Raw genomic sequence first — 24,375 nt, forward strand, 5'->3', positions numbered from 1 at the left:
TTCTTCAATACTTTAAGTGTTAAATGTCTTTTATTCTGCCAGTTAAAGCGTTGTAGATCTCTGCAGATTCCTGGCTTCGCCTTCCTGCCGGAGTGTCTATTGTTTCTCAGCCTTGGTTGATCTGTTTAGTGTGGTGCTAAATCACATTTCACATTACACTCAGCTGCTATTCAGGCCATTTCACGACCCTTATACTGTGTCTTTTCTGCTGAAATAAATGCTGCCCCAGTCCTTGACTGTGACCGTCGTTGTATATCAGCCAAATCTATTTTGCTAGTTCAAGTGTGATCAGTTCTCAAGTGCAGTTTATGATAGACTTCCCCCGCACTTGAACCTCTCACTGGCAACGCTGGAGCACATTTCAACCCGATATTAAGTCAGAGACTGCATTCTTCCTAGAGTCACTTTTCTTGCTCTCCAAATCTCCTTCCTCTACCTCTGATTCTTTTTTTTCATTTCCGTCCTTCATATCAATCGCTAAACTTCTCTTCTCTCACCTACTAGTTTGACAGTTTGGGTGAGGAAATGGCTGCGACCTAGTCTGCTGTTTCTTCAGGCTTTATGTGTTGTCACCATGAGTTAAGATATTGGAATCCATCCGTGACACCGAGTCACATCACAGAAAACAATTGTTAAAGGCTCTTGACGGTGACCTTTCTAATCCTTCAGTTCATTTATTTTTACATACTGTCATGTTCTTAATTATATATATGTACTTTTAGTTGTACTCATATTATTTTTAAATAAATTTCAGAGAATATTTGTATTTAACAGTATCGCATATATGGCTTTATTTCCCCATATGTCCATGTATATTTCCTCATTGATGGTCATATTTCGGGATTCATTACTTTGAGTCTATTATGTTTGAAATATTCTTCATTTTTCTTGAATGTATTCTTTGCTGTTCATTGTATTATTATTATTTATTAATATTATATTATTTGGGGAACACAGTACCTCTTTTCTTTTCTGCTTATTATTTCTATTATTTATTTGTTTTGTCAAATGTAATGTACCAATGTATTAATATATTTATTTCCTATGAAGTTTTTTACTTTAAGACAATGTTCATGTTTTTAATAATATTTTTTCTAGTATTTTAATTCAAATCTGTAATTGCTAATAAACATTAAGCAGTAATATATATATATATATATATATATATATATATATATATATATATATATATATATATATGTATATATATGAACGCGAAATCTTCAATCTTTATTTTCATTAAAAGTATTTTTAAAGGAATCATTTTCATTCTGATTTGTATTATTATTCATTCTTCTCATCATACCATTATTAAGTGTTCTAGTGCTGTTTCTGTCTTAACACTATTAAAAAATGTCTAGTTTTATTGGGGTTCTAATTTATATGCGGCTGGTATGAGCTGCCAGATTCTGAAAGTTCTCATATTAATATCATATATTGGCTGGTATGGAAGCCTCGAGATATCTCTCACTGAATGACAAACTACTCAGTGGCTCCCAACATGCCCTTTTGCAGTATAAATAAACATGCTCTGTCGGTTTGCACATTCCCACCTTCCTCTTCCTTTTATATGGCTGCGATTCTGCCAACATGATGGGTGCAGCTTCATAACTGCCGTCTCTTCCCTCCACGCTCTTTCCCCTCTCCGATTCCTCCGAGTCTCCTGTTCTGCTTGATGCTATCTCTTTCCATTGTCTTTCTGCCTGTGGTCAGTTTCAAATCTTCATCTCCATTCTGTTCTCTCTCACTGCCTCATTTCTTATTGAGCAATGTGATTCATAAGTATAAGGTTTCATCTCTGTCTGTCTTCTGTGCTGCCGGCAGTGTGGGTTTATTCACTCTTTCTCTCAAGTCTGTTCCTCTGTGCCCATTTCTCCACTGCCGCTTCCTTGTTCAAAATCAAACAACAATCCTGAAATCTTCACTACAAAGGCCGGTTTCCTGCAGGTCATCCACATTTATTATGAAGAGATTTTAATGAGAAAATAGATATTAGACAGAGACAACTTGCTATGCATGAGATGCGACTTTAGGTACGATGGTCAATAAGGGCCAAAATGGTGGATTCTTCAGATCAAAGTCACAAAACACTGTTGACTTCTGGGTCATCTTTTCAGAAACCTGCTGAGTTTTGATGTCAAATCTGTTTCTGTTGGACGTAAAATGTGGCCATAGCATTGAGTTAGAACTGTTACTCGACTCACTACTTCCAGCCAGTTCACTGACCTGCCATTTTATTTCTTTATTTTTCTGATTTAAATAATTTACTCCGATATTTTTATGGCTTTCTTACAGCTCCATACAAACCTATCTCTGTATAAAAAAAGTGACTATTTTTCCATTTTTTTCATGCTTTTAATTTGCATTTCTTCATGCTCTACTTTGTTCATTCAAAAACATATAATACATTACATTACAATATATATTTAGTATCTATCTATACAATGTATCATATATAATTTAGTGTTATCTATCTACTTATGTTTTATTTATTATTTAATGTAATTATTATTTTCAATTGTAGTATTATTATTTGATAAGTTATAATAATAATGGACATCTAATTCAGTTCATGCTGTATAACTTTGTTGTCATTTTTAAAATCTAAATGCGTGATATTTTTCCTCTGCGTTATGTAGGCAACCAAAAATATCTCAACAACAGCAATGACTTAAGTAACTGCAAAGCATCCAAATAGCAGGCAGAATGCAACTAAAGAAATGGATTTGAACACAGAAACTGGGAGCCAGTGAACTTCCCATGCTAATGAAAAATGTTGCGCTGGAGAACTTTGGTCGTGTAAGACATAAAACAATGTATTTGAAGGCTCTAAACAGGGAGCGAGCGAAGCGAGGGGAAGTGGGATGAAAGCAGAAAGACTCAGTAGGAGGGCGGGAGATGAAGAGATCTGCTGATTTGAACGCTTGCCAAAGCTTCATTAGATAAGGCTGAATCTATATCCATCTCTGCCAAAGTGCAGAGGCCAGCTCACCAGAGCGTTGCCGCGGTGGATCCTTGTAATTTGAGGATGTTACGAATCACAGCCTAATGAGAAGTCTATCACTGGAGATTTAAAGCGTAATGTAAGAGGAAACAGATAAAAAAAAAAAGAACATGAAACACCATGGTCTGGACGTAAACACGCCGCGATTTTCAAAACTGTCTCAGATTAAGTGCCGGCGAATGTGACGTGACACGTTTAGATGTTCGGAAAAAGACTTTTTGAAATCCCTGTTTCTTTCCAGAGAATGCAACGGAAATAACTACAAGAGCATTAGGGGAAATTATTTATTTGTTGACTACACTCTGAAGTGTGGGCGAGGAATTCAGAGAGAGCCAAACTAAATCTGGCTTTTGATATTGAAGAGTACAGCGAGGAACATTAGCGTCAGCCGAGGAACTAAGCAGTATGCGTGGTGACTTCACTGACCTCCTTTTGCTCGCACACGACTGGACTTGTTGGGTGGGATATGACTTCAACTCCTCCCTGTGAGTCGTATTTTGCAGTGAGTTATTCATCACTCATCGATTACTCTAGTCTTGCTCCCGAGGACCAAATATATGCGATAGGTTTTGGCTCCAAAGTGGTGAAGAACTGCTCATGTTTGCACAGGTTTTTAGGTTCAGTTGTGATGAAAGTCGATAATAGTCTTTAATATTCATGACAATTTTGAAGTGGGAGGAGTCAGTCTACTGGCTCCTCCTACAGATGCTACAGATACTATGCTACTTCCTGAAATCGCTGCGGCGCAAAGAACATGGCAGCAACAAAACTAGCATCGACTAGTCATTTTTCACCAACGTTTTATCCAGGTTCTAACAATCTTAGCTGCTGTTAAAGATCAGTGACACTTATTTAACATGAGGAAAAACTGATCCAATCCAAACAGTGCTTTTGTCTCTGAAAACTCCGACTAGATCTGTTCAATTTCTTCTCTCTGGATCTCTATTTAAAAAGCTCTCAGTGTGCGCCGTGCCGCTCGGGAGTCACATATTTATCAATAGCAGCCTGTTAATCATCTAGGTTAAATACAGATCACTCGCGCGCGTATTTGTGTGCACACAAACAAACAAACACAGGGAGGCCAGCAGGGTGTGTTTATATTTGTGTTACTTTTTGCTTTGTTTGTGTGTCAAAGTGCTGAATATTTACAGTTCTAATGATAATATACAGTGAATAAACACTATCTTGAGTTTCTTTTGGGAGAATTCGGACCGAAAAAAAATAGCACAATACGTGACAAAGTTTGTGAACACTGACTCAGATGTCACCATTAGTAAAACTGCATTTGAGAAAAGGCTTAAATCAATAAGAGCGCTCCAGGACTGACAAAATACAGAATAAGAATTGAGATAAATAACATGCATTACAGTCAATTGATCGCATAAACCGTATTTGTGGCTTCGCAACTCCACTGGAGAGGCAGCAAATCGATCAATGAAAGGTCCTCTGGTATGTTGCTATCAAATCAATATTCATATATTTGGAATTCCAGCTGCTCAAGACCTTTTTTTGTGGCAGTTGTGTTGAGATATCAGACAGTAAATTGTGTGCTGTCCAGCACTCGGTGATGTGTTTCTCAAACGCCTTGCTTTTCTAGTGTAAGATAACATTCCAGCGGTGCTGTATACGAGCGATGTATTTCATTCAGCGTGCCGTTGTTTCTGCATGTGAATAGCAAACGCTGATATTACCTCTTATTAGCAAAGAAAAGTCCAGACGCACCTCATTAGCTCCCACACCAGAGGAGGAATTCCAGCTGGATACGGCTGGTGAGAAAGCGCTGATAGAATTAAAAGCCGGCGGAAAACACCAGCAGCGATGATTCCAGTCGGCGCAGGAGAGAAATCTGAAGGTTGGATTTATCATTGTTCGACGTCATGCATGCGAGCATAGTTGGTTCTGCTGCTTGTCTGCTTCACCCAGCACCTCGAGGCATGCCAGTGAACATTTGGGACAACCTGCGCCACCCAGGACTTAAGCGGTTTCAACAGCTCGCTGGTGGCACAGCGACTTCCTCTGTGTGACACTGAGGTTCTTTTCTCCTGAGAATCATGAAACTATATTTATGGAAAACACGATTGACTTTTCCCTAGTGTTTCTCTACACAGTGGAAATAGGAAGTGGCCATGTAATAGTTATTATTCAAGCTAAAATGTAATGAAATTGCACGAAATACCAACTTAAGTGTATTAAAACATTTTTAGATTCAATTTTATGTGTTTATTTATTTGTCCTGTGAGAATTATATTGTTATTATAACTCACTATTTATGAATTATTTGAAATAAAGAAACAATGTAGTTTTTTCTGTTTTTTAATTTTCAGAAAATGCATTTGTCTGCAGAATCAAATTGAAAAATATATACAAGCAATAATATATTTGCCAAGAATATTCTCATTATTATTATTATTATTGTTATTATTGTTGTTGTTATCATTATTGTCATTATTGTTACTAATATTATTATTAATAATAATAGTATTACTATTATGATTATATATACTGTAAGACAAATGGAAAAATATAATAAGAAGAAATTTAAGATCATTAAGTCATTAGAATTTAGAGGCACACAATATCTGTCATTTTATTTATAAGAAATAAATCGATACAAAGGATAATAATAAATAAATAATCATAAAACAGGGCAATATAGTTGATACAATGGAATCATATTTTTGTGTAGAATTTTTCAACTTAACCAAATGAATGGAAATTAGATTTTAAAAAACACAAACACATTTACATAGTAGGTTCATTTATTTAAAAATTGGAGCTGTCAGAACGCAGGAATATGTTGTTAATATATCATAGTTTTATGCTGACATGATGGAACGTAGGGGGAAAGGCATCAATGTGGCAGCCACGGTCTTCGCCAAGATTTCTTTGCTACTGTTTTTCAAAGCTTCTCCGACAAACACAGTTGTACCCAGAGCTCCACGGGTGGATGGATACAGTAAAACAGCAGTTGACCCAACCACAAACCGCTCACTCTCAGCACATTGCGGTTCCCTCGGTAGGTACTATTTTTATTGCCATGACTCTATAGAACATTGAGGAGCAAGGTAAACATGGCGGATGATTTATTAAAGTTGTATGATTCCCCGCCACAGCTTCTGGATCCGTGCTGCGCTCCACGTATTTCTTTAAGTTCCCCTTCTTTTCTCTTTTATTTCGCTGCTTTGTGGACATTAACTCCGAGTCATCTGGACGGATCACTCTTCCGATACTTGAAGTTTGGTATTTCCGTGAGGGTTTGGTGAGTGTGATCGCCTGTTAAATGTGGTGCAGCTAAATAATAAAACACTGCGCTCATGTTTGGATCTGGTTAAATTATTCATCCTGTCCCGCGCACACACATGAATACACTCTCCTCAGTGATGTACCGCTCGCACACAGCACTTCTACCTGCCGCTTTCTGTTGGTGGGTCCTCTTCTTCAGCTCTCGGTAGCTCATTTCTTATTGAATGCCTGCATTACAAATGACAAGGTCAGAGCAGCTTTTTTTGGAAGTAAACATCCAAGTGAGCTGGCATGAAACCAGCGGTTGCTATGGTCTGTTTCAAACTTGGCAGGGTTCGGATTTACTCCTCCGTCTGGGTTGCCATGTGAAGCCTGAACATTGTTACAATTTCTTTCTCTCTGAGACTCGAGCCATTGGTATTTGTAGTTAGCAGATGGATGTCTCTGTAAAAGGAAAAAGCGAAACTGTACGGCCCCTTGTTTAGGTTCAACTGTAAACGTAGAATGCTAATCTGCACTGAGGTGTCCAGATATGATGGAGTTTAAACTGAGCATCATAATAGTGAAGAAAGACGAAGCACGAGTGTTTTAAAAGCTGTCGGGAATCTTTCCCGTTGCAGGACAAAGAAGAAGGGCAGATGACGGTTACAGCCAATGGAAGACCAACCGTAAGCTAAATAAGAATGCAGCTCTCGTAACACGAGCTTCGGCAGCGGAACCGTACAATTTTTGTCCTTGTTCAGAGGGAAGTTCAGAATCTGGTAATTTGAAAGTGTTCGAGACGCGGAGTGGGACTCAAGCGCAGTAATGCTAGAGTCACAGGAGGCAGACAGCGGATCAAAATACAATACACAAAAAAAAAGCATCACCGAACTGGGAGTCCTTCGCACACTGATGGACGGATGGTCGTCGAAGATGAGGGGAGGAGGAGGCTTGTTGGAGGGGCTGAGAGAGCTTGGGCGGGCAGCTCGGCTGCTGTGGCTTGGATGGCACGATAGGGAGGCGTCGGCTTTCAAGGCGATCTCATGAGCGGTGGCTTGGACTGGAAACCGGGGTTCAGAGGCTTGGAAGGGAATCTTGGCAGGTCTGGCTTGGACGACAAGCAGGAGAACATCTCGATAGACTGACTGGAACCAACTCTGGAGTCTGCGCTGTGTGGTCTGGTGAGTGCCCTGAAGAAGCGCACTGCTGTCCATCGCACAGAGCGAGCGAGGTGAGAACAAGAACATACAGGACAGGTCCCAACAACATGACCAGCCATACCACAGTATAAGCACATCCCGTGAGCTAACAAGTATTGACGCTCCTCCGGTGAGAGACGGGTTCTTCTCAACTCCAGGCTCTGGTGGGTTTCGTGGCACCTTGCTCCATCAATTGCGGAGCATAACCGTCCCTTCGTAACCGCAGTATACCGTCTTCTGATGTCCACTTTTAACATGATAATGTAACTCAACTCCGACTGGCTCGTCCTCTGCAGTCGCCAGATCTCTGGAACGGCAGATTCATGTCATGGATCTCCATCAACTGTGTGATGTTATCATTTCAACATGGACCTACATGTTTGGGTCTATATTGGGTACGCCTTTTGAGTGGATGCCATGAAGGATTGAGCCAGATCCGAAGGCATAAGGGGCACCAACCTGGTACTTCCAGGAGGTACCCAAGAAAGAGTGGATAATCTACCAGATTCTATTTCATTGAAAATAACTGTCGTGCCACTGAGGGCGACAGTCAACTATAGCTAGCTGCTTGTTAAGGGGTGGATCAAGAGGTGTGTTCAGGGGGCTTTTCTTCGACAGATGTCAATGCAGATCTCTGGCTATTGATGGATCTGCCAATAGTCTACTCTAATTGACTCGCCATGATGATGGCAGGTGAATTACTGCATGGTAATTGCAAAGTAATGGCCATCAATTATACAATAACGGTAGTAATTATTGAGTTATGGCCCAATGAGGCAACACCAGCAAATACCAGGTAATGTCCGAGGTAAATGGCAGTTCAATCCAAGATCAGTGTTGCACACGTTGCCTTATCTTGAAGTGGAGTATTTACTCCGGAAAAGCGTGAGATTTGAACGACACAGTATTGTTGATATATTTCAAAGGACCTACCGTATGGGGCACCATCCTCACTTCTGTTTCTTTTCCATTAGGAAGTGTACTTTTCAATCCTATACTGACGCTAAAGGCTGCCTTCTACGTTGCATGTTGACTCATTGGCGCTTCACTGGACTGACGGGGCTTAGAACGTGGCTTGCCAAACCCCAACCACCATCTCTCTTGTCAACATGCCACCCGGAAGGTTGCCGTCTGCGTCAGCAAATCTTAGGTAGCTAAAGCGCCGCGGATGCAAAGATGGTTTTCGGTTCAAGTCAGGGGTTAGACTGAGCAAAATATTTTAGGAGCAGTAAATAAAACTCTAAAATGGATTGCTATCCACGAGTGTTCCAAAGAGGTGGGAATGGTTGGTCTTAAAAGTACTTTGTAGTCATGTTCTACACCGTCGCGTTGTCACATCAGAGTACAGTAAGCGGTAGATGGGTGCTATTTTTATATGATACTACATTGTGTTTGTGATACAGGTGCCGTTTTAACTGAGATAAAACAATACCATTTCATTTCATTTAATCTTTTAGCGGCTGCGGCGTCTGTACCGGCGACGTGTCTTCAACGGAACGTGAGATTAGAGACAGACATGGAAGTGAACACCAGATAGATATACGCTTCCTCTTTTCCCATTGATCTCTCGTGCTGGCTATTTTCAGCGGTGGCACTCAAACGCACACTTAGTTCCTCGCACACACGTGCACACGTAAACCAACAATGTGTCATTAAAAGATAATGCTACACTAAGCTAGCCGCGGCTTCCCACTCTGCTCCACAGGCCACTTCCATTTAGCCATTTACATATAAACACATGAAATCATGTGTATTTTTGTTGACTTTGTCAGTGTGTGTGTGTGTGTGCGCGTGCATTCTTATGTAAGCATGAAGCCTCCTCTTGCCTCGAGGGCGATGATGGAAACAGTTTGTCATCCTCCCACTTCTTTCTGTCTCTCTATTCTACCATTCAAGCTTTCAAATCAAATATACTTTATTGGCGTACAAGAACATGGCCACTGCTAACATAGCTGTTTCTAACATTCACAGAGAGCGAATTAAATACTATTTCCCCACACAAACAAACACTAATGCCCACGGTAGGTTTGTTACTTGTGCAAAGTCATCACACACACTGGCAGATGGCGATCCTCTATGAGCACTTATGCAGAGACGAGGGGAGTGAATGATCCAAGAGTCAATATGCAGGCGCTGCCATGCTTCCAGGCTGCCAAAGATGGACTGCCTCAATGGACTCTTATCGTCTGAATGATGGAGCGACTGTGTCCTTTGATCATGTGACTCATTACGCTGTTTTCTTTTACAGTGTTTTTACAGGAGGTCTGTGGGTTTATTTAACCCTGCATTTGTTTATTCGCTTTTGGAATTCATTTCTGCTTTTTCCTTGTATTGTTCATTATTCTCATGATTCTTTTCTTTATCGTAAAAGTGTAGTATAGTTCACTGAAGCATCCTATCACACTTAGTCATGCACCTCACCTTCTACTTCACTTAAGTCAAATAACAGTGTATGTGTTGGCCACGCCCACCTCACGTCTTTTGGGGCCATAAACATATATTTAAATTCTTATATTTAATGTTATATATCGTTATGTTTGTATTTTAAATTAGGACATGATTTTAATGTATTATTATTTTATTATATATATATATATATATATATATATATATATATATATATATATATATATATATATATATATATATATATATATATATAATTATTTTTTATTCTGCCATTTTTGTTATACTTGATATTTTTTACTGAACTCCATGTCTCCAATTGTATAGAAAAAAGAATAAAGAATAAAATAAAATAAAATAAAATAAAATAGTCCATTCATTCATTTTAGGGCAAAAGAAAGTGGACAAAATATTAATTTTCATACATAAATAATATGTAAAGAAAACTTTTATTGGTATTATTTTATTTTTATTTTTATTTATTTATTTATTTTTTCAAATCCCCAAATTCGACATTGCCTCTCATTACTGTCAATCTAAGGCTCTATTCATCACGCCTCGACATTTCACACTGGCGCTGACCAGAACGACATGAAATGTTCCTCCCCGATTGTGTTGTTTTGTGCCAATGCTAAAATTAAACATCCTTGTATGGGCACTGTCTCCAAAGCTTTGGGCGTCAGTGGAATAATAAAGGTGGAATCTCATCAAAGCTCCAGCTAAAGACTTTGTTGTTTCGCCACATCAAATCCAACGTTGTGCGATAAATCATGTTGCCATGAGCAATAACAGCTACATGAAACGGACCCACTGAAGCTCACAGCGGACGTGTTGCTGACTCCCTCAAAGAAGCATATATTGAAACACATTACTTTTATAAATGTAAGTCTTGTAGATAAACATAGCAGGCAAAGTTTTTCTCATCTTCAACCCTCTCCTCCCTCCTTTACTTCGGAGCATTACTGACACGCTGATATGTTTTAATATAAAAAGTGTCTGACCCAATTTACACTGCCTCAATAAAAGATTCATTGGCTCAACTTTTTTTCCGATGTAATTTGGAAAACGGTTTCTTCCCACTGTTTTCTCCTTGCGTCTGTTGTTCGTCTTTTTATTGGAGTTCCTCGTCCTTGTTCATGAGGGCAATTAATCTTGGTAAAATATTCAGTGATTTCACGTAATCCCTTTTGGCGACGCTCAAAAGCGTACACCGTGTTCCAGGCCCTGTCATGAGCGAGCAGTCAGCCGTGTGTCTGTACTGTATTTTTAGCACATGAATTTGGGATGTGACCAGGATGTTGTGTGATCACACAGCTGGCACTTATTTTTAATGTGTCGGCGTGAGAGGGACCAATAGATGCGGGATCAGTCTCCCCGCAACATAGAAAGTTCACAGTCTTCAACAGTTTAAATCCCGAACTTAGTCCAAAAACGGAAAAAAATTCAATTGTACTGACAGAAAGTCAATGTTCTGAAGAGCAAGACAAGAGGCGGGGCTCACATCGGTAAAACTAGTCATTAAATAAGACTGTTGCAAAGGTGTTCAACGTGTGGCCTGAGGTCCACATTTGCACATTAGGTAAGGAGCTTCAGAATTACTATTTGTGTCCCTTAAAGTAACAAAATATTCCCAACATATTCACCACTTATTCAAAGTCTTCCGTTTTATATTCTAATTTATATGAGAATCTTAGTTTCTAGTTTCACCGTGGGGTTTAATGCAAACACAAACAACAAGGGAGGGCGAGGACAAAGACTAGCGGGAGCTCGACTGTTACTTGACTAGACGTGGAGACTTGACTTGTCTCTAACTATGTACATCAGCCGGAACACAAGCAAACAAATGGGAATACAAGGACAAACTACACACCTGAATCACGAGAATCCATCCAGCCGTCCATCACTGAGGTCAGGTCGCGGGGGCAGCAGTCGGGTCAGAGTGATCCAGACTTCCCTCAAAGCAGTGAGAACCATTAAAGTATCAATAGAGGTCAACGACGGCAAGGCTTCAGTGGTGATCTATAATCTAATAAATAACAGGAAACCAAGCCATTTGTAGGTTCTGCTTCTCCTCTTTCACAGCTTCCTCAGTCAGCAGCTGTAATGTGAACCAGTTTGTCCGAGTGTGTGGCAACACGGCAATCAGAGACCTCGCTGTTTGTCTTTTACAAACCAATACTTTGTCGCACTCCTGCAGATGAAAACACGCTGCATTGTGGATTGCCACTAAACAAGAAATATTACTTAGCAATACACCACCTGCTGTTGGGCATAAATCCTCTTTCTCTCGCTGCTCTTCTTTTAAAACTGCACTACGCTCAAATATGTCCTCCGGCTGTGTTCTCATCTTCTGTGTTCAAGCGAATTTAACCACCGTAGTGGTTTCTGATTTTTTTTTTTTTTGTACCGCGGATACCCAATAGACGTGCTCCTCCGCCGGTGCAGACGTTTGCTCTAACAACACACAGTTGGGTTGTGTCCGTGCGCTTGTGTGTTTGACAGCCCAGACAGGGGGAAAACAAGCAGTTCTTGTGGTGGCTGCAGCTCCCTGACCTCTCCTCCGAGTTTCTCGGAAAGGAAAACGCAGGTTAACTTGAATTCACTCTGGACTGACTGCATCAACACGGCTGTTTGGTTTTTTTTCTTTAACAAAAATAAATAGCTGAAACTGATAGCCAGCATTGTGAGAGCACTTCATTTAGCCCAAGGTACAAAATGTGTTCTTTGTCATGAAAATCATAACACAAGCAGCTGATAATTCTCAGTATTGTACACCTTTCATTCAGTGATGGCTGCCATGTCGACTTGTTTTTCTATATGCTGACGATGGCATCTTCTTAGAGCAAGTGCAGATAAATGAAATTCAAATGGTTTGTAGTGATTCTAAAACAGTTTATATGTAGTGTTGCTCAGTCTGTTCATACATTTTGTTTTTGGTCAAGACCGCTCGACTTTGCCAAATCGACTTGCATTGAGAAGTCATCCTGTTTGTGCTTCATGTTTTAGCCCTGAAGCTGAAATGCTTCCGAAAAACTGACTTGGCCATATTGGTACTCTGCACGATTTACAGAGGAGTAGCTTTCGAGTGCCTTCTATCTTAATGGAGGTTTGGAGGTTGTATTTTACTTGCTGCACATAAAAAACAAGTGATATCCGACTTATGACCGGGATCGGTTCTGACCAGCCGGTCGTAAGTCAGATTGGACGTAAGTCGTATGCCATTCAAAATAGCCGACGCAAGGGTTATAGGTGCTACTGTAGTGGTAGATCTCTGTGTGAGAGTGAGATGCTGGGATACTGTGCTGCCGTAACTGTCGTATGTGTTGCCGGACTGCTACGTGCTGCGGTGCCAAACATTGAATAAAAAAAAAATAAAAAAATCTTAAATGACATTAACAGATGAAATACTGATAACACAACATATTTACTACTTGCCTAATAACTGTTAATAACCAGTAATAATGGTGTTGTTTAGAGTGAACATTTCTGGTCATAATGGTAATTTATATTCCTTAATCTAAAGCATAAAAAATTTATATCAGAGGTGAAAGTGTTATGTATTGTCATGTCAATATTATTACACACCTGGCATATGAAGTCAAAATGTGAATGTAAAATAATGATCATGTCCTCTGTCCAACTCATATCTGAATGTTCATCACAAACCCTAGAGTCGAGATAAGCCATGTCTCTGTTCCTAATATTTTGTTTTCCTAGTGATAACTGCACAGTTGTCTGGTGTGGTAAAAGTAGCCCAAAGAGGTGAATGAGCTAAACCTGCTACTGTAGCGAGATTGTATGTCCATGTAGAGTAGGAGACTTTTATCTATCAAGGCTCATGTACTAAGCTTTATCTGCGAAAATGTTGCCACGATTGATTAAAATATGACCTGCGCTAGATCCTAAATGATCCTGTCTCTCCATGGTTCATTCCGATCTTCAGCTTGTGAAGAGAGGCGCTTCACACTTCAGGATCACCCGCACTTGTTTGCTCTGTAAGGGAGGGTGGTCGTAATGGCACGATGCGGACGTGCTATTCCGATGAAGAATTCATACGCTTCCCTTGAAATGAAGTGAAAACTCTGTAGCATATGAGATACTGAGCAGTGACACCGTGAATCGAGCACTTAAAGAGTCGCTGGTGCTCTCAGCACGAGAGCTCCGGTTACACGCTTCACCAGTGTCAGTGGCTGCTGTTCCCGCACAGATGCAGCGTGCGGTGTCTTCAGTGCTGTATATGAAAATCAATATGTGCACGATAGGTCTCACCTGTTATCGTTTACGTTTGAGTTTCCATGTGCATCGATGCATCATCTCTCTGTGGCGTCTCAAAACTGACCTTGGAGATTGCTCTCCTGTGTCAGGCTGCTATTATATATTCATCCAGTCGGAGATTATTTGGAGATGAGGTCGACGTCGCAGGACTGATGTGGCGAGTCGCTCTCCTTTTGTCGATTATTTGTTGACTCGACATTTCTCCCCTAGAAATACTTGTTCAAGGTGTGGTGCTAGATCTGAACCGCTAGAATTGTTGCCTATATTTTGGAGCTCTAAACAGGATTGTTTTTCACTCAGCATCGAGACAATACTGCACCTCCACTGGGGTGATGTGGTAGTACATATGCCAGGCCTATAGGTGGCGTTGTTGTGGGCTCGCAAAATCTACTGAGAAGAACGCTGAGCTCTGGAGACTATTGGTAGCACCAGTGACATGGACGACTCGACTGTTACTGCTCATCACTGACTTGTTTTTGTTGGTTGTATGTTGAACACTGACATTGCATGAAAAAAAAATAGTACTCAGAGAGTGCAGACCCACGGCAAGCAGCTCATAAATGACTATCTGAGATAAGTTGAGCAGTACAGTTTTATTTACATTTCTGTGTATATATTACACCTCAAACATCAGCAGTAAGAACAGATTTTGGTGAAGGGAAGATGTTGAATATTACTGTGCAAATTATTCTGAATGCGGTACCTGAAGACAAAAACAACTTTTTGAAGTTTCCTGGGTCCAGACAGTACTCAAAATAAAAGGTAGGTTAGTACATAATGGTAGATTTCATGCAATAAATTCAGAGCATTGACCAGTTGAGGTTGTAGGTTCAGTTGAATGGCATGAAAAAGCTAGTTGAAATGAGCTTCTGAAAAAGACAGAGGGTTCTATGCTGTGTTTAGTGTCTAAACAGTAGTGAATTCTGACCCACAACACAGCAGCGCCTCAGTGTGTGCTTGCTCAAAGTGCTCTAATTGAATAAAGTGTAATTGCGATGTATTTAGGCAGCTGCTGACCCTTGGTGTTTAAATGGGTGAAGCCATTAGCGCGACCGTAAGGTGTACTCTAGCGGACACGCGGCAAACAAACCCAAGGCGTGGAGGAAGTTGGCCGGTTAAGTTGAGTGTTCTGGGCATTAGTGGAGTTTTGCATTGCAAAACACGCTGGTACAAACAACCTCCGAACACAGCCAGAGGCCTGGAGGCTGTGTTAAGCAGCTGCAAAGCATTAGCACCCCATGCTTGGAATCGATAGCAATGCTCCTCGTGGATTTGTTATTCGGATTAAATCCACTGAATCAATCATGTGGAATATCGCCTCGGAGCCAATTGTTTTTAAGATAAATACTCCTCAACCTTTGATCCTTTCATGTCACGTAGCCAAGCTGCTGGGAAAGTTAATGCATCTTTCCTCCCAAAAAACACCTGAAAGAAAAGCGCTTTTTTTTTCTAACCTTGTGAATGATTCTTCACTGAACTCCAGCGCCGGATGAGAGTACCTTTGGGATGTTTCTTCTTCTTCACCTGTGAGGTCATGTGATCGGCAAAATGCGTGGATGAGCCCATTTTAGTGAATCACTTTGTGTGAAAGAGTTTTCAATGCCATAAAAGGCGTACGTTATCTTGGTGCAATAAATGCAGGGCGAGAATATCGAGTGAGAATCACGACCTGCGTCTTGCTTTATTGCTGCGTATTTCAGTTAAGTGAGTTCGTCTGGCTCTCGCAATCTTTTTAGCTCTGACACTGAAATGCATCAATGGGATGGATGGCAGGTCAGGTGACGACAAATAAATAAATAAATATAAAAATATATATATTTTTAAAAATAAACAAGAGACAGATATATAAAAACAGAATGAACAGCTCTACTTCTGTTTTATTATCAGATTATTTTTGTTAAATAACACATATTTACTGGATTGCAGACTTTCAACTGGCTATTTTTTCACCTCAAAAATGCATACCAAAAATAAAAAATACCACAGAAGAAGTGGAAGTCACTGATGGGAGAAGAAGGTTTTCTGATGTGGAGATGCAAGGTATCAATGGACCTCGAGCTGGACTCAAACTAGGAACCTGCCATGTTTACAAATAGAGTAAAACACAAAACTTGCTGTGTGGAATAAATAATCCACAGCTACCTGAGCCCATGAGAGACATTTTTTTTCTTTTACAGGAAGTTCAAAGAGTGATGCTGTTGAGTCCACTTCAAGCTCTCTGGCGTCCTAAAGAAGCAATACTTTCTGCTGCACTGTGTTCAGCTGTCATCGCTGTCCAGTGTTGTTGGAAAACAATTTTCAAATTTCACTGTGTCTCTGGAGGAAATTATTTCCTTGTTTTATGGTGAAATATGTGAAACCTTCAAGGCCTCTCCGGAAAAATGAGTGGTTTACTTGCTGACTGATCAGGAGAAACAAAGATGAAAGACACTTCGGAATCACTGTGAATATGTCCGGAAAGTGAGTGTTTGTATTTTTGCTTGTTATCGCCGCGACATTGCGATGCAGCTTCAGATCAGTTTCAGAGTGCGAGTCGTGCGGAGAATCCATTTGCAGCGGCCGCAAAGCCGGCTGTTTGGTGAGCAAGGAAGCCATGGGTGAAACTAGCTTTGACGCAGACCTGCGGGGAACTGGGGGGCAGCGGTGGAAGGGTTTCAAAGAAGTGAATAAAGCAGCGCACGACTATCCCACCGCAAACAGGGCTTAATTTGTCTTCCGTACCCATAATCCCTCTGGTTAATTCACCATTCCATTTGATCCCCGACATGTCACCCCCAGCTAAAGTCAATAACATGATTTTCAGGTTTGTCTTTTCTTTGTTGGAGAAGAAGCTCCCGCCTTTTATGTTCTTATACGACTGCTGACGGCAGCGTCTCTCATCACCAGCTCCAGTGGAATCTCTTCCTTTGAGGCCACCGCATACTTCATTCATTCTCTGATTGCTCTTTTGGATCATTGTTTTTTTTTTTCCCGTGAGTAACTCACTGTTTTCTCCCTCATTATAGCCTTCTGTGGAGTCATTACTGTGCTGCTGTCGGTGTCAGATGGGTCATGATTCTCTCCTGTTCCTGGTATAACATGCACTTTCGACAGCTGGAATCTTCGGTCCTTGCTTTTTTTTCTCCCTGGTTTTCCAGGCCATGTAAATCCAGCTCAAAGGCTCGGTGATTGTATAAACTAGTGCTTGTGTGCTTTGAATGAAGGACCTGCTGTGAGTCATATACGGTTATATAGGGCTGCAGTTTCTGGGGAATATCAAAGAACCTGCGCGCCAAATATAGTCCAGTGTGTTTGTGGAGTGTGGAGCTCTTTAATCCATATCTAACAGTGTCCTTCAAATCCTTATCAAGGGTGTTATCAATGAGAAGTTTCTCTTCCTGCTTTATTTTTTTTTTTTTTCTTTCAACCATCCTTTATAAACTGGAAGCGCTCATGAGGACCGCCATACATCAACACCGGCGTGGTTAACTTGTCCGAGGATCGATTCGTAATGCCCGAAAGACATTCGGTTCAATGGTCCGGGGCTCAACACTCGATTTGTTCCTCATACGTAAAGCAGAGAAAAGGACTTGCTGATGATATGGAAGTGTGAATTACGTCCATTGCTCCCGTCTTGTTCCAGGTGTTGAGTCCAGGTGGGGTGGTAACCATGGAGAGGCTGTTGCTGTGTCTTATGCTGGCGGTTGCCATGGCAGTGCGGGGACAGATCTGCCCGAAGCGTTGCGTGTGTCAGATCCTGTCGCCAAACTTGGCGACTCTCTGTGCCAAGAAAGGCCTGCTGTTTGTGCCGCCCAACATTGACAGGCATACAGTGGAGCTGAGGCTGGCTGACAACTTCGTCACAAGGTAGGCGTCAAAAGTGCACATCAGGAATAGAACTGACCGAGTGAACCCTGTTGTGAAATTTGAATTTGAAAAGAATTACACTAACCCGCTCCACCTCCCCATTTTTTTGGTCCAGAAAATTAGTTATTTTTAATTGTTGACTCTGACGAATAATAAAAACCAAAATGTAAATAAACAAAATAAAATAAAAAAGCGTATTCCAAGAAATGAAAATAAAATGTCAAAAGTGGCATGAAGATGACGTACCTAGCCCTGACAATAACAATAAAAACATTTAATAACAACAACAACAACAATAATAAAATAATAATAATAATAATAATGATGATGATGATGATGATGATGATGATGATAATAATAATAATACATTCTTATAGCATATTATATCTTAATATAAATTGTTTTGTAATTGTTATTGTGTATATTAATTGTTTCAATAATATATATATTACGTGTTATTAGAATTTAATATATGACAATATTAAATAAAAAAATCAAAAATAGTGAAAATTTATTATATATTTATTTTAAATTGTTTTAATTGCATATATTATATAACAATTAAAACAATTCAATATATATATATCGTAATTTTTACAGTAATTTATACAGTATTAGTACAGTTTCATACATATATTTTAATATTGCGCTATTAGGAAAAACAAAATCTGGTTATTTGGAAAAAAAAAATCTAGACCAATAAAAAAAGAAGGAATACAATTTCCAATGCAAAAAAAAACTCAAGAACTCACTCGAAGGTTTGTTTCCTAAGTGAAGATTCCATCAGAACCATTTGTTCGCTCTATAGATAAAAGTGTTTATCTGCGTTACGCTTTCATTAAAGATCTCTTTGAAGTCCTTCACGGATTTTAATTGGATGTTCTCGACTGTAGAGTCCAACATAGCTAACAGGTCTCCGAGGAATATTTTTTCCACTGGTGTTTTTGATGTACGTCCACAGTGTAAAAAGGAAGGACTTTGCAAACATGACTCGCCTGGTGGACCTGACGCTGTCTCGAAACACCATCTCCTACATCACACCTCATGCCTTCGCCGATCTGGAGAACCTAAGGGCCCTTCACCTCAACAGGTACGGATGCACTGTCGACCCGACATCGAATCCCCGACCTCTGACTTTTTTCTTTCTTCTTCGGCAGCAACCGACTGACCAGGATAGGGAACGACACCTTCAGTGGCATGTCGAAGCTCCATCACCTGATCCTCAACAACAACCAGTTGGTCTTGATTCACCAAGGAGCTTTTAATGACCTGCTGGCGCTGGAGGAACTGGACCTCAGCTACAACAATCTGGATTCAATACCCTGGGAGGCCATTCAGGTGAGAGCGCCTTCCGCATACATCGGCTTCAGAGACACAAATGTCATCAAAACTCACCTTCTCGACTTCCTACAGAGAATGACAAGCCTTCATACCCTGAGTTTAGACCACAACATGCTGGACTTCATTCCGGAGGGAACCTTCTCTTTGCTGCAGAAGCTTAACCGCCTTGATGTCACCTCAAATAAACTTCAAAAACTGCCACCGGACCCACTTTTCCAGCGAGCGCAGGTATTTTCTATTCCCCGTACACGGGAAAGTAATTCAAAGTTTCAGCAGCGTGACACCGTCTCCTGCACCACAAGGTATTTTCTCTGAAACTGTCAGCGGATTTCACATGGAACCACATATATGGGTCACGCTTTTCATCATCCTCTTGCAAATATGAATGGATTACAAATCATTTTATTAAGACCTTCAAATGTGTGGGGACAACAGAGGATTGCGGAGTGATTATCTTGTGTCGGAAACAAAATAATAGATGTTTTTTTCGTTCTGTATTTCCACAGGTTCTCGCTACATCAGGCATCATGAGTTCCACGTCCTTTGCGCTGTCGTTCGGCGGAAACCCTTTACACTGTAACTGTGAACTGCTGTGGCTGCGACGGCTCAACCGAGAGGACGACCTGGAGACCTGCGCCTCGCCTCAGCATCTCTCCGGCCGGTACTTCTGGTCCATTCCTGAGGAGGAGTTTCTGTGTGAGCCACCGCTCATCACCAGATACTCACACGAAATGCGTATCCTGGAAGGCCAAAGAGTCGCTCTACGGTACGTATGAAATCCGAGTTTGACTCGGTTGAGGACACTTCTTGAACAATAGTCACCCAAAAAGTGGTGCTTTTGTTGTGGCACTTCATCAGTAGTTTGGTAAGCTGCGACCTGGAGCTGGTTTTACTACAATAGCTTCAATATTTTATCGCATTTTTCTGTGGTCAGTCTTATGTTGCACTTATCAAACATGATGGATATGTCATCATGGACTTTTTTTTCCCTCCTGTCGCTTGCTGCGATAATTTTTCAAATTCAGTTTTCAAAATCTACAAAGCAAAACCATAAGTTCACCAATAATTTTTGGGTCAATTTATTTCAGTGGAGTTTGGGCTCCTGCTGACCAAAAATTGAATATAGTTCTGTGAAACTGTTGAATGAGTTTCGTAGTTATGAATAGTTTGATCAGTTTCTTTGAGATTCTGACAGCAACAGTGTGTGTTGTTTGTGGAGACTGAACACAAGTGCACAACACAAGTGTAGACAGGATTTACAATTTTAATAATAAAATTAATGTATTTTTGACTTAAATAAATATATAATGATCTGAAATACTCTTTCAAGATGCCCATAGAAGACTGTCAAAAAGCTGTTGAGCCTTCACACCAGAAAACTGAATACTGAATAGTTGAAAATAAAAATACATTTTAATTCTATTTATCAAAATATAGTTAGATAAGTAAAGTTTCTAATGCAAGTATTTCAAGGGCTGAGTGACTACTTGCTGTTAGAGCTCACTGCAAGAAGAGCTACTCCAGCTTGAGTCATCCGTAGTTTAGTCGCTCTGTTGGTTTTTCCCCTAAATTTTTAGTTACAAGTGAGTGCATAACCCCATCTTTTTACTCATCGTAGTCATAATAGACCCCAACAAGCCCCGGAAAAAGCACAAAAAAAGCGGCCACTTCCTGTTTCGACACGCCGTGGGAAAGCTCTATAAACGCCCGTGAGAGGTAGCAGATGCAAGTCAGCTGACCGAGCACCACCTCCCAGCAACACAGCAGTTAGCATCAGGATCAAGTGTGAAAGAAAGGAGCTGGGGGTTTGACAGAGTGTGAAGCTGTTAATGTTTTAATGCAACACAATGGACCACCCAAATATCAGCGGTGTTTACACCCATCCGTTCCCCGCAGCGCGCATTTAAATGCTTTCTGTGGACATGCTTAATAAATGAGAGGCCAGATTGGTGTCAGTCCCATAAATTTCATGTTCTTATGAGTCATTTCTTTCAGGCCCAACAGTATTTGAGCTGTCACTGGGCCTAAACATCAGTTGACCTCCCCAAGTCATGGATGTGTTGGTGACTGGATGAAGGGCTGGGAGTGATGCTGTATTTGCTGGATAATTATTCACATTTACGCGGTTGCGCCTGGTGCTCATTAAGTGAGAAAAACAAATTTACCATTGAATGGTTTTTGTTTATCTAAATGTGTCCTTTGATGAACCCGAAATGTAATGCAGCAGAGATGAGCTCAAATTTAAAAAGCCCTGAGTTGTAAAAGACGCTTCGAAAACCCCCCCAAAAAAACCCATCAAGTTCCATCATAGCTCCATCCAGTTTTTTTAAACGTGTTCTTTTCTTTTAAGGTGCAAGGCGCGAGGAGATCCAGAGCCAGCGATCCACTGGATCTCTCCGGAGGGCAAGCTGGTGTCCAACTCCTCCAGAACATTAGTGTACGCCAACGGGACTCTGGACATCCTCATCAGTACCGTCAAAGACACGGGCTCCTTCACCTGTATTTCCTCAAACCCGGCGGGTGAAGCCCACCAAACTGTGGATTTGGTCATCATCAAACTGCCGCACATCTCCAACAACACCAACAACATTCAGGAGCCGGACCCGGGCTCCTCGGATATATCCACGTCGGCCCGGAGCGGGGTCAACGGGAGCAACGTGACCGGCGACGTGAAGGGAGGCGTGGACAAGAGGGTGGTGAGTGCGGAAGCCACCTCCTCAACCGCGCTGATCAAGTTCAACTTCCAGAGGAATATTCCTGGGATCCGAATGTTCCAGATACAGTACAACGGAAGCCAGGACGACTCCCTTGTTTACAGGTAAACACCTCGATATTGCACTCCATGTGACCGCCATATTGGAGGTTGAGTTTGCCACTGGTCGGGGTGGCCAGTCAAGGAGGGGTGTTGATGCATCTTGGTTTGTTTTCCTCAAGCTTGCTGCATGTATTTTCCAAAAGATTAAAGATCACAATTTTTTTTTTTTTTTTTTTGTAGCCCATATACACTTTGTAAATTGCTTAAAAGTTAAACATCGTACCCCCCAAAGAACAGAAAAAAATTTAATAACAATAGTAATAAAACAAAATCTGAAACAGTTAAGCAACACCACAGCATTCATATATATATATATATATATATATATATATATATATATATATATATATATATATATATATTTAATTCAATAAATTTTTCAATTTTATTGAATCTATTGAGACTTTACTATGTCTGTGAGATATTTACATACTGGCCACTTGTAGCGGCACTCTGAGAGTATGTAAAGTTTCCGCTACAAACACTTTCAAAGTTTCAGATTCAGGTGGCCAAAGAACGTTGCACCTGACTGCAAAAGATACGACTGTGACCTTCTCTGCATAAACAACATCTGTGAGAGGCTGGTCGTCTAACTCAGTGAAATAAATGATTATTTCTTACGCTGAGGAACCAGCAGTCTCGCTTTCACCAGCCCCTAAAACTCTCCGTGCTCCGTCAAGTGCTGCCGCTTTAAATGGCATATTTTATTTTGACGCACTTCCCTGCACAGCATTGTCTCGTGCATGTGCTGCGGGATCCATACTTGGTTTCAAAGCTCCATAGCAGACATTTTGCTGCCAAGTGAGCAGCAGGGATGGAAGACTACTCCTACTATTAAATAATCAAAGAACCACCACAGCGTCCAACTTAAAAACCCGGCTGAGAGTGGAGATCAGGGTCACTAATGAAGCCGGGAAAAAGTACGGAGGGTGAAGTTTGGCGTTCCGAACACCCGGCCTGCTGGGAGTCAAGTTCTCTTGACTTTTGTCATTTGTTTAGGATTACAGAGATTACACCAATCTCACATGAAGTGATTGTTGTTTGAGCTAAATATTGACTCAGGTGAAATAGGGAATGGAGAATTAACACGTGGAGACACGCGAACCCGTGGAGAAGCCGCTCTCCCTCCTGCAGCTAATCCTGAGCTATACCGTATCACAGCGCCTCATCATCGCCAGATTTGGAAGCTATTAGACCCAGTGCTTAGGTCGCTGCGATGACAATACTTGCCGTTGGAATCTCATCTTTCCCTCTCCATATTTTAAACATCAATGGGGCGGTGGAATTTTTAATTTTTTTTTTTTTTACCAAGCCTCCTTCATATTTCATCACGGCATTAATAAAGCCCTTTAAGTGACAACTCCAAAGAGACTTAAAAAGTGTCTCCAAAAAGAATTGATCAAAGCCTTCAAGATCTTATTATTGTTCCAAGTTACGGCGTTTCATCTTTGTGCGTCGCTTTCAGAAGTGTGTTGCACTCAGTTACACCCAGAGTTTTTGATATTCCAGTTCACGATGGACGATGACGCTGCCACAGGTTGCGAATCGAACCGTAAAAGTGAAACACAAACATTATATTTAAACTCTGAAAGACTCAATCATTATTTCATCTCAACTTCTTCTGTTCATTCTCCCAGACGTCTGTCATCATCCGAAACAACCAAGCGATCCACAGTGTTGTGTTCCCTTGTCTTTAGATGGCTAATGGATTTCTTGGGCAATGTCATATTTCTTCCATTACCCCCCCAAAAAATCTACAGGGAAGCAGAAGAAATAAGGGAGGTGAACCAAAAACAGGAGGGAGTAAACAGACAACGTTTGACTGGTTAACCTTTTTTTTCTGAGTCGATGCCGTGAGAGGGGCTTTAAACAAGTCTGTACTTGTCATGTAGTGAGCCGCCAAAACCTGACTTATCTCAGGGACACATTAGCATGAAGACATCTGGCGGCAGGATCGAACTGGCGACCTCATACTGCCGCCTGAGCAGTGACAGCATAAGTGAAGCTCAATTAGCTTTGCGGCGGAGTGGCAAATTAATGCAGTTTGTTTTTTTAGTAAGCCATTTGGAAGTTCTTGTATGTAGAGTTCCCCACTGCATTTTACAGTCGACATGGCCCGCCTTGCCAAGAACTGCTCCCCACATTGACTAGGCTCTGCTCACAAAAACACTTGTGTTGTTTGACTCAAAGCTACAAACGTCTTAGGGCATCAACTAAAAGCCTAGCATGTCAACGTGCAGATGGTAGGGCTGCATCAGTAGAGG

The 24,375-nt window shown here is 40.9% G+C and overlaps 1 protein-coding gene across 1 annotated transcript in view; it reads left to right on the plus strand.

Moving 5' to 3' along the window:
* Positions 1-24,375, plus strand: part of LOC128746937 (leucine-rich repeat and fibronectin type-III domain-containing protein 5-like) — an 80,773-nt gene that overhangs the window by 44,264 nt on the left and 12,134 nt on the right. The window contains exons 3-8 of the mRNA XM_053844306.1: positions 17,732-17,955; positions 18,917-19,045; positions 19,113-19,293; positions 19,369-19,524; positions 19,803-20,062; positions 21,647-22,114. Coding sequence (XP_053700281.1) covers positions 17,732-17,955; positions 18,917-19,045; positions 19,113-19,293; positions 19,369-19,524; positions 19,803-20,062; positions 21,647-22,114 — 1,418 coding nt within the window. The remainder of the gene's footprint in view (positions 1-17,731; positions 17,956-18,916; positions 19,046-19,112; positions 19,294-19,368; positions 19,525-19,802; positions 20,063-21,646; positions 22,115-24,375) is intronic.

Source organism: Synchiropus splendidus, chromosome 16 (assembly GCF_027744825.2).
Source record: "Synchiropus splendidus isolate RoL2022-P1 chromosome 16, RoL_Sspl_1.0, whole genome shotgun sequence".
Lineage (NCBI taxonomy): Eukaryota > Metazoa > Chordata > Actinopteri > Syngnathiformes > Callionymidae > Synchiropus > Synchiropus splendidus.